This window comes from Pleuronectes platessa, chromosome 2 (genome assembly GCF_947347685.1).
Source record: "Pleuronectes platessa chromosome 2, fPlePla1.1, whole genome shotgun sequence".
NCBI classification, from domain to species: Eukaryota; Metazoa; Chordata; class Actinopteri; order Pleuronectiformes; family Pleuronectidae; genus Pleuronectes; species Pleuronectes platessa.
This window is the reverse complement of record NC_070627.1, coordinates 29,931,160-29,943,168: the sequence shown is the minus strand read 5'-3', so window position 1 is coordinate 29,943,168 and position 12,009 is coordinate 29,931,160. Positions and strand designations below refer to the sequence as shown.

The following is a 12,009-nucleotide window of genomic DNA, read 5'->3' as shown; positions in this document are numbered from 1 at the left end:
CAGTTACAAATGTTGCGTTACAGACTTTCTCAGACATTGGCAGTTGAAACCCTAATCTTACCTTTAGTCTTGTCTTTGGTCTTAATTCAAATTTGACCTCAAGAATAAAATCTGATTTGCAGTAGTTCCAAAAGAAATGAAAAAGTAATCCTGGGCTTTTGATTGACAGATGAATATTGGCAGCAGATGCGACCGTGGTCAGAAATCACTCCAGCTTCATTGGGCTAGAGAGAGAAATTTAAAATACCTTTACTAACATTGTTACATGATGAACAAAGACATTAACTGTACACTGGTCTTCTTCACTATGTCTCACCTACATTTAAAATGAGCCAATTCCTCTAAGATTCAGTCCCGACTATGTAGCGACAACACACCTATAACACCAAGCTTCAAGCTGATGCACACAGTTAATATTCCTCACACAAATTTCCAAGCAGCACAGCAACACATATTTTCACAGGTAGATTTCACCTTTAAATAAATAAAATAGGCAACAAACAAAGCAGCTACACATGTGTTGATGCTTATTTACAGTGTGCTGTAGACATGCCACAGGTATGGTGCACATGACAAACCTGAAAACTGAAATATAGGCTTTGGATACTAGTAACACTGAGTGTGGTGGTACAGGGGTCTATTGGACCCCCTCAAAAATGTTTAATGAAAGTCAAAAAAAGCCTTCGTCGGAACGGCCCCTTAAATATCTAAGCTTAAATTTACAGCAAAATTTCATCAATGCATCAAAGTAGTTGCTTTCTGGTTAGTCCTTATTTATCATTATCACAATCTGTTTATCCTGGATTCCTGGGTTCCGTGGCACATTTACTTGAAACAATGACAGCTCCACCTCTTAATACTGCACTTCCCTAGTCCACTAACAATACAATGGCTTGCAAGATATCCTTTCTACATTCATACATACATACATCTACAGATAGATTGACAGATGTTTGTAGAATTAGTAGGTAGATAAAATGAATTAGTCATTCCAAAGTTTCTTATTCAGATGATTGTTTGTCGGCTCTCTTTAATATGTGATTCGGAGGCTTTTGAATCATCTTTTTGGTTTAGCCATATCTGCCTCCTGCAGCAAAGTTGGAAAAAACGTGCCTCATCTTGGATTTGTGACATGTATTGTTTCTTTCTCCATAGACAATTAAATAAAGTAACACTCACAATATACCATTCATCTTTTAATATTAAGTATCATATGAATAATTAATAAAATATGTATTGTTCAAAAAGTTCAAGGTGTTGTTGCTGCACATTAGAGAGTTGTTGTGTAAGAATGATTAATTCAAGGAAGGTCTCCTAAGGGCCACTTGGAAATGTGACAGTGGTTGGAGGTAGGTCAACAGTTAACATCTGACTTAACAGAATATGATGCACACAGCATGTAATGCTCTGTCTCTGTGTGATTGTTGCAGGTGAGTCAGTATACCTTTGCCATGTGCAGCTACAGAGAAAAGAAGGCCGAGCCTGTGGAGCTGTTGCAGCTGGACGGCTACACAGTGGACTACACAGACCCCCAGCCAGGTAACAATAACACTTTGACACAGCTGTGCAGTGAAGGACGAGTGTCACACTTTGAGATGATTTGTGGTCAAAGCCACAGCCACAGTTCACACAGGTGTGGAACACACATGTTGTCTGGTTAGACCTCCTCTTCATGACTGTATGGGTATGTGCACTTGGCTTGATTAACATCACTATCCTGTTAGTTTTGCTGTGCTTGTTGGAATAGGACAGCATACAGTGCTCTTCTTCTACTTCATGGATCAGATGGACATCATATCATTCCATGTGTTTTTTACCTGACAAGAGCCAAACATATAAAAAAGTCATGCAACAACACACCAATACAAAACAACATGATGGTATATAATGGGACTGATGAAATGGTCAGTTTTACAATCTAGTATTAGTTTTTTAAAACTAATACCCAGTCTCATTGGAAACAATATATTTCCTTTTGTAGGCCAAGAGGAGCTTTGTTTTATAAAATCCTAATGAGAGTTTGTGGGCAATTACCAGGCATGGGGCACAATAATTTGTATAGCATCCTTAAATTATTGAACACATTCATTATACTGTGTACTTGTTTTTGTGTCTCTGTCCTCATTTGTTTGTTGTTTCGATTTTAACTAGTACTTGTGATTTTATCCTCACTTATTTAACTTACTATATCACACTAACCTCTCTAATGCACTGACTGGAACTGTTTCTATCAGTCAAGATTTCTTATATCAGATGGTGATGATGAAGAAAATGTGTGTTGTTTCATCATGGGGCCTGAACAATGGGAATTTCTTGTAATGTCCTTCCATGTTTTTTTTGTATTTTGTCACATATCAGTGTTATTTATTCTGCTGTACAGGGATGTAGTGGGGGTTAAGCACGTAAACGCTGTATGCGTACTTTAAATACAACATAGAATTAACATACCTTTTTTTTTTTTAAAGATTTTTTTTTGGCATTTTTATGCTTTATTGATAGTGTAGAGACAGAGTTGAAATGGGGCAGAGAGGGGAGTGACATGCAGAGAACGACCGCGGGCTGGAATCGAACCCGGGTCCGCTGCTGGCCGAGGCCCATGGGGGGGACCACCAGTTCAACTTAGCTCAGTTGGAGCACCAACTGAGCTAAGGGCGCCCCCATTAACATACCTTTTTATGGTGGCTACTCACTTGTTATAGTCAGATTTTTTAAAGTTCGTGTCAAATTCAACACTGAGCATTAAATGACAGTTCAGAACACAACCTTTTCTTGCCCCGCCCCTTCTCTCTGTTGCCTGGCACCTGACCCCTGCTCTCCAGTCTCCTTAGCATACAGACAAAGACATATACAGTGCCTTGCATAAGTATTCACCCCCTTTGGACTTTTCTACATTTTGTCATGGTATAACCACAGATTAAAATTTATTTCATCGTGAGTTTATGTAATGGACCAACACAAAATAGTGCATCATTTGGAAGTGGGGGGAAATATTACATGGATTTCACAATTATTTACAAATAAAAATCTGAAAAGTGTTGAGTGCATATGTATTCACCCCCTTTACTGTGAAACCCCTAACAAAGATTTGGTGCGACCAATTGCATTCACAAGTCACATTTGCAAGTCACATAATTAGTAAATAGGGTCCACCTGTCTGCAATTTAATCTCAGTATAAATACACCTGTTCTGTGACAGACTCAGAGTTTGTTGGAGATCATTACTGAACAAACAGCATCATGAAGACCAAGGAGCTCACCAAACAGGTCAGGGATAAAGTTGTGGAGAAATATGAAGCAGGGTTAGGTTATAAAAAAATATCCAGAGCTTTGAACATCTCTCTGAGCACCATAAAATCCATCATAAGAAAATGGAAAGAATATGGCACAACCGCAAACCTACCAAGAGGAGGCTGTCCACCCAAACTGAAGAGTCGGACAAGGAGAAAATTAATCAGAGAAGCAACCAGGAGGCCCATGGTTACTCTGGAGGAGATGCAGAGATCCACAGCTGAGGTGGGAGAATCTGTCCACAGGACAACTATTAGTCGTCTACTCCACAAATCTGGCCTTTATGGAAGAGTGGCAAGAAGAAAGCCATTGTTGAAAGGGATCCATAAAAAATCCCGTTTGGAGTTTGCCAGAAGCCATGTGGGAGACACAGCAAACATGTGGAAGAAGGTGCTCTGGTCAGATGAGACCAAAATTGAACTTTTTAGCCTCAATGCAAAACGCTATGTGTGGCGAAAACCCAACACTGCCCATCACCCTGAGCACACCATCCCAACAGTGAAACATGGTGGTGGTAGCATCATGCTGTGGGGATGCTTCTCTTCAGCAGGTACAGGGAAACTGGTCAGAATAGAGGGAAAGATGGATGGAGCCAAATACAGGGAAATCCTTGAAGAAAATCTGATGCAGTCTGCAAAAGACTTGAGACTGGGGCGGAGGTTCATCTTCCAGCAGGACAATGACCCTAAACATACAGCCAGAGCTACAAAGGAATGGTTTGGATTAAAGAATGTTAATGTCTTAAAATGGCTCAGTCAAAGCCCAGACCTCAATCCAATAGAGAATCTATGGCAAGACTTGAAGATTGCGGTTCACAGACGGTCTCCATCCAATCTGACTGAGCTTCATCTTTTTTGCCAAGAAGAATGGACAAACCTTTCCATCTCTAGATGTGCAAAGCTGGTAGAGACATACCCCAAAAGACTTGCAGCTGTAATTGCAGCGAAAGGGGGTTCTACCAAGTATTGACTCAGGGGGGTGAATACTTATGCACCCAACAGATGTCAACTTTTTTGTTCTCATTATTGTTTGTGTCACAATAAAATTTATTTTGCACCTCCAAAGTACTATGCATGTTTTGTTGATCAAACGGAAAAAGTTTATTTAAGTCTATTTGAATTCCAGTTAGTAACAGTACATAATGGGAAAAAGTCCAAGGGGGGTGAATACTTATGCAAGGCACTGTATGGTGGACTTTTCTCCTTTAACAGCCATACACAGATCAGCTGCTCCTCCGATGTGAGACACTGTAACATTTAGTCATAGGTGAGTTTAGCCACTTTATCACCCCTAAAAATGTAATAATAAAGCCAAATAATAATTTAAAAAAAATGCATTTCAGACGTGTGAGATTCACGTCAGTCCATCTTTTAAACATATTAATTTAATAAATTGCTCTTGAATAAATCATCATCTTTCCTTAAACTGTCTCTCCACTACTCTGCTCTGCTCTCTGTGTGTGTGTGTGTGTTTGTGTGTGTGTGTAAGTGTGTAAGCCCTGCCTTGAGAAGCTATGTATGTAAATGATACCAAGAAATGAAACGAGTGCAGGTACAATCAGATGGTTGCAAAAAGTTAGAAACGTTATATCATTAAATGTCCAGCAAAAAAACACTGACATTATAGGTTGCAAACAGTGATAGCTGGTAATGGGGGGGTGATGTCAATCCTGTAGACTTCATCAAACTGCTGAGCAATGCTAATCCTGCTGCAAAAATGTAGCCTTGACTGTGGAAACTTTCTTGCCGTTTGCTTTTTTCAAAGAGATGTTTTAGGTCTCGCCCACGTTGTTGTCAACAGTACCACTGTGCCGAGACATTGAAACAGCAAACAGCGAAAGCTATAGAGTACATTACTTACACCACGTCCAGTTAGTCACCTCTGATTTTTAAAAACAAGAGCGTGAGGAGCCCCCGGTGTAAGCTCGTCCTCGATCACTTGCTGCTGAATCTGTAAATTCGGTTGGTCCAAGCTCCTTTATCATCTTTTCTTGTGAAGGGTTTGTAAAAAGGATTTTCTGCACTTCCACCTGAAGATGGCTGATGTACCTGAGTTGGCATCGATTGTTGACCAATCACATTAGATTAAAAAAGCATAAATCAATACCTATTGGGTGTAAATTAAAGTGGGGGTGTCTGAGGCCCATATAGCGGCCTCCCGTGGAAAATCTGCAACAACCAATTAAAGAGCAGCCTCAGGTTCCGTGTATTTAGACAAAAATTTACCGAATGCAATTTGAAAACAACTTCTATTGAATGCTCTCAGATGCTTACAGTCTACCAGGTCTATACGGTTTTAGTTCACGGGTAAACTAAAACCTTATTATCTAATTAATATGTTTAACATGTTTAAGGAGGCTTTTTTTCTCAGGATGTTGGAGGCGCCCCATATTAACAAGCTGCAACTAGTTGCAAATGGTGAATGCTGGTTGCTTGTTTATTAGTTAATAAGATTAACAACATGCCTGTGTGAAGTATGATGAGCTCAATCAGACGTAATTTGTAAGACGCTGTTATTGGCTGCTTTCATCTAGGCAAGCTTTCTGAATCATATGCTAACAATTACATTTTAGTATTAATTTCCAATGATACCAGCTGATCATTCAAGTGGCCATTTTTACAATGAATGCACTCTGTTTGTTGTTATGTATTATTACTACACAATACTACACCCTTATTATTACACATGCGATCTTTTAAAATCTTGATTTTATTGTTTGTTTGCAAAAATCTTGATTTATAAAGTTACTGGTAACTAATATAATAGTAGAGAGAAAAGTACAATATTTCTAGTGGAGTAGATGTATAAATAAACATGAAATTACAACACTCAAGTAATGTAGTTCCTCAAATTTGTATACATTAATTGAGTAACTGTACTATGTGAAATTATATCATTGTTTACCCCACATCAGAACAAATAAACAACAAAAATAACATGAATAATAATGAAATGCAAATACATTTTTAATTGTTCTATATTAGATTTCAGTTGTTTTAGTCTGCTAGACTATATAGTCTCTTATATCGGTGACTGAGGTTCATCCAACATTTTAATAACATGGTGACAGAGTTGCCTGAAAATTATAGTTTATCCACTTTTTTTTTTACCACTACAGCCCCACTGAAGTATGAACACAAATAGGACACTGGGATCAAGATAACACATAAATCCACCTCCTCCTTTGTTCGTCTGTCAGGTCTGGATGGCGGTCGGACATTCTTCAATGCTGTGAAAGAGGGTGACACTGTTATTTTTGCCAGCGATGATGAGCAGGACCGGATCCTATGGGTGCAGGCCATGTACCGAGCTACTGGCCAGTCACACAAGCCAGTTCCTCCGACACAGGTCCAGAAACTCAACTCGAGGGGGGGCACGACACCGCAGCTTGATGCACCTATATCTCAGTTCTGTGAGTTTTTTATCCCTGATTCGTCTTTGCCTATTTAGTTCTCACACCACATTGATGCTTTGCCAAATCATGATTTTCAGACTTGATGATGTACCATTCATTTTAGTGTGCTGATTCACCTTTCTTATTGAACTTTATGCAAATATTTTATACCTTGAAGGCCCCTGTCATGCCAGAAACTGGCACCTTAACGTGAAAAGTCAGCATAGTTTACTCTTATCTGTTGCAGCCACATTTAACTTTGTGTTTTACATATTCTATTAAGTCTTGAATCACACTATAATATGTAAAGAATGAAAATAAGTGTTGGCTTTTCTTATCATCACTCACAGTTTCTAGTTCTTTCTCTTCATGCTCACTGTCTCACTCTCCAATGTGCTGTCGTCCACACAACAGGTTTTACATATTAGCTAATGAAGTCATAGTCTGTCTTCTTCCTGGTTGTGTACTGCATATGTTTTCAACTGCTATTGTTACTCTTTTTCTGTGTGCTGCTTCGCTGTTTGTTGTAGAACTGCTGTAGTGTTAAGGTGTTGGTGGCTTTGCTGTGTGTCTTTATGTTTCTCTGTTTGTTCCTTCTTCCTTTTCTTCCTATTCTTCTTCTTCTAAACCCCGACCCTGCTATCTTGTAGCTGGATTGGAGGGTAAGTGCTTTCCTCCACTTTCTTTCTCTTTCCTTCCTTTGTTATCTGTCGCTCCTCATTTAGTACCGTTCTGTGTGATAGTAAAAACATGAAAAACAATAGTGTAGCTTCTTTGGAAATCTTTGTGCAAAAATCAATCAAATTTTATTTGTAAAGCCCATATTCACAAATCAGAATTTGTCTCATAGGGCTTTAACATGGTGAGACATCCTCTGTCCTTAACCCTCAGCAAGAGTAAGGAAAAACTACTAAAAACCCTTTTAACAGGGTAAAAATACGTAGAAACCTCAGAGAGAGCCACATGTGAGGGATCCCTCTCCCAGGACGGACAGAAGTGCAATAGATGTTAAGTGTAGAGGAGAACATCACCAGGATAAAGGTTTTATCAGCATTGATGAGTATGAAATAGTGTGTTCTTATTCATTTAAAGTTTGGTTTTGATTATATACGAATGTTTAATGTTTTAAATATTGGCCAGCTACTGAGAGAGCGAAGACATGGCAATGTTTTAAAACAAGCTCAAACGTTCACACTGTTACCGGGAGAGCATTTAAAGTGCTGCACTTGATGGTATATATGAACAGAGAAAAAATTTAAAAAAGAGAGCCAGAAAGGGAAGGACAGTACATAGAACCTGTTACACAGCCTGTTCAAAGTAGGAATGCTGCTCAGGTGTTTATTCCACCTTGCTGTTAGTTATAAGAGATATGAACATACAATTGAGGCTACCACCGCCCTGCTTTGCCTCCATATGCAGCGGTGAAGACCCTGGAATGACAAATAATGCCTTGTAGTAGGCCTGTGATGTTTTATCCCATGTTTGGTTTGTGATGGATGAACTGTTGGGCTGTGTCAGACTTTGGAACTGGCCCAGGAGGTGGAGGAACTTATAGCTGAGAGCATGCTAGACAGCCCCATGGCGCCTAGTCAATCGAGCGCAAATGCATAGGAACAAAAGTCACAGTGCCAAATAAGTGGTGGCCCCTTGATATCCACCAACAACCCACAAGCACACAGGAACTTGAGGACAATAGCTACTTTTGCTGTAACAATGTCCTGAAAAAAAGGCAGCCCACTTGTATAGCTAGTGGTCATGGCAGCTAGTGGGGGATTGCTGAACTGCGCTCTGTCCCGCTAAAACCGTATGATAAATGAGACTTTGTTGCGATAACAATATTAATAATTAATAGCATTTAGCATAATGTCTCTGAGTGCAAACTGCGCCCCTGCCTGAGCAAAAAGGGCTGACGCTCACGTCGCACAAAACTCCGGTAGCTGAAGCAAAACATCAAGAATAAACCAAGGTCTCCACTTGCTGGGATGAAGACAGAAACTTTCATTTTTGCTGGACACCTCTTTGAGCAATTATTCACATAACTTTATTAACAACAGCAGAAAACAACTGCCGTCTTCAAAACAATCACAAACTTGTAACCCTCAGGGTGCTGCCATTACCATAGCAACCTCTCAGATCCTTAAAGGAGCAGGCAACAGTGCAAACCAAATAACATCAGATGAATTCTGCCCTTACATAATAGTTTCCAGTTTGGTGTCATGATTTTTCCCATTTTGTGACAGTGACAAATAACTTTAGATTTGTTTGCTAATATGATAGACATAGGGACCGTTTCCCCTCCCACTGGAACAAAAGGCAAGACCTGTTGTGTTCAAACACATCATTACAGTTTAAAGATTTATTAACATGTTTAAAATATGTTTGTGTCATATAAAAACTAGAGTACTATGACAACTTTACCATTACCAGATCCACGCTTATCACTCTGGAAACACATATACAACAAGTGGTGGAAGTATGAATGCATATGTCTCAGTGAGAATTCAGACTAAAAACAGCTGGATTCAGCTGCATGAATCTGTTACTCCATCTGGATTATCAGATGAATGTGCTTCAATGCTAATCAATGGCCATTTATTACTCACACAAAAACTAAAGTTTCATGAAAATTTCAGGAAACTGTATATGTAGATAACAAATGCACAATGCAACAAAATGTCCTCAAAGACAATTGCATCCCTTGCCTAATTAAAAAAATAAAAGTGCTTCCTGTGTGCAGTAGTGGAGGTGAATTTACTGAGTGAGCTGTTTTTGACACAACCACAGGAATCCCACTGAGTCCCACCAGCTGGTAATTACCAAGTTAAAAGTGCCAGGCCATGAATAATACAGTGTGGTTGCTGCACAATTAAATCAAGCAGCAATCAGTCAATGTTACCAAATAACTACTTGCAGCTTCACACCTGGCTCAGTACAGTGAATAATATAACATCCCAACCACGCCTCACCCCCCGACCCAAATCAAAATAGAGTACATTAAAACACTGTAACAAATAAGAGGGAATGAAGTGTTTTCTTTGCAGCTGCTGAGAGGTGAAATGGATCTTCACAATTGACTCTCTGACTCTTGGGATGACTCAGAGTTGAATTTGTTTTGACATATTAAGTGCTTGATCATAAATGTAGATTATAATAATGTCTTGCCAAGTTATTTTTCTAATTATTTTCCCCTTACTTCTTCTATGTATCATAGCAGTCTCTGGCTTATTCCTTTATAAAATAAAAATAAAAAGTATACTCTAATGGAAATAAACCTTAAGAAAAGGTAATTGTTTTATTTATAAATCATAGGCTTCCTCCACATATTTGTTTCTATAAATTTTTGCAGATAAGATAAAATTAATAATTACAATTATAATAACTTTAGTTGTACAGCATAAACAAGGTTGCAAAGTGCTTCACGCAAAAGTCCATGTCAATGTCTAGTTAGTCAATGTCTAAAACCATTTCATAGACATTTTATGACATATTACACCTATTACACTATATTACACCTGTTAGTGCTGTATTTCAATTGTGAACTTTGACGGTGCTCACAATAGTTATCTTGGGTGTGATGATTCATGGAGATTATCTACTATAGAACTCAGTGTAGCTAACACAGGTACTGTATTACACTGGAAATCTGCTGAGAATCTAACTTCTTGATTGGTGCACAGGTGGCTACACTATTCTGTTCACACATCTCCTAACATAATGACAACAGTGACACAGCTACTCTTTGTTCTCGCCACTCTCCTGATTTTCCTCATAACAGTCTTTATTAGGCTGATAATGAACCCCAAGAAAAAACAACATAGGTTAGGCACACAGCTATATATTACTTCTCAGAATTCAGGACAAAACCAAACCATGATGTCCATTGTACTTAATAAATAAAGCCAAATATAGAGAGGTCCTTAAAGGAAACCTGCTCATGAGTGCATGTGACCTCTCGGTCAGCATGACATTGACCTGAAATATTATGCCAAGACAATGCTGGAGTGGATTTTCTGGCTGTCCTTGAGTAGCTTATAATATATTTTTAGAGACCTGTAGATGTCGGCATACAAAGGCTTTCCATCCAATCTGGATCTTGAGAGGATGTGTTGGAAGATTGTAATTAACCAATTTATGTATGCAATGATTGTAGTGATCTTACCCAGGAAGACTCAAAATCTGCAATTGATACTAAAAGGGCCTTTATCAGACGTCTTTACTCTGCATGGGACCAAAATCCGTGCCCAAAGTCTAAAAGACCCAGACGTGTACTACTCAGAGCCTATTATTTGAAAACTGGGACCCAGAATACAGAACCAAGAAATTTTGAACCCGAGCCCATGATGTTGAGTAGAGGCAGCACCCACTTAAATGAAATGGGAAGCAACCCACATCCAACGGGCTCTAAAAAACCTGGATCGGAGAGGACCCATGAAAACCTATAGTTTTTTCAAAGTCAAATAAGAAGAGTTTTTAGTTTCAGATTTTTTTATACATTTGCAAACATTTCTGATCACATTTTTTCACTTTTCACATGTTTTGAATTATTGACTGTCATCTGGCAGGAAAAATCAAATGTCCAGACAGCAAAACCGAAAAATGAAATAACATTAAGAACTTACAACTGCGGTTAATCTAGTTGGAGCCATTATCAGAGCTGAGGCAGGAGAACATGATATCACACAAGTAGGCCTATTTCCCTATAAGAGGTGAGAACTCTGATGTTTTAACCTCAATACTGTTGAAAATCTTAATGAAATGGTTTTGGGTGAGAGACAGGTTCCATATCAGCAGGCCATCTTCTCAATAGCCCCAAATGCTTTTGACCATCAAACCCAAGACCAGCATTGTGTCCACTGCCTCCCGGTTCCTCTCCTATGGATCTATAAATGAATAGCAGCCATCAATCACTGTCAGGGCAGTCCTTCCCCTGCCCAGACGGACGGGGTGACTAATGTCACTGCTTGTTACTGTCCAGCCCTCCCGCCTCTTCTCCTGCTCACTCACATCAAACAGACCTGACAAGCCACCAGCTACAGACCAAAGGGGCACCACAATGTCACCTTTTTAGATTTTTGGGGGGAGGGTGGAACTTGTTGAGGGGACACAATCAGCTCCCAGCATCCCGTTCTTTGTTTTGTTTGTTGATTGACAGCTGGGGTGCCTTTACTGGGCAGTGAAGAGGACGTTGGCTGACAAATCTCTCGACTGTTGTATAGCTTGGTATAACCTTCACTCACATGTGTCCCAAGTTTGTTCTTAGTGACGGGACAGACCACAAAGTCCACACCGTCTATGCTAGAGCAAAGTTAAATAGAATCTAATATGAG

The 12,009-nt window shown here is 39.3% G+C and overlaps 1 protein-coding gene across 3 annotated transcripts in view; it reads left to right on the top strand.

Annotated features, from left to right (window-relative positions):
• Window positions 1-12,009, top strand: part of cadpsa (Ca2+-dependent activator protein for secretion a) — a 175,196-nt gene that overhangs the window by 86,157 nt on the left and 77,030 nt on the right. For all 3 annotated transcript variants that reach the window (XM_053441612.1, XM_053441620.1, XM_053441627.1), the window contains exons 10-11: window positions 1,431-1,539; window positions 6,488-6,700. In XM_053441612.1, coding sequence (XP_053297587.1) covers window positions 1,431-1,539; window positions 6,488-6,700 — 322 coding nt within the window. The remainder of the gene's footprint in view (window positions 1-1,430; window positions 1,540-6,487; window positions 6,701-12,009) is intronic.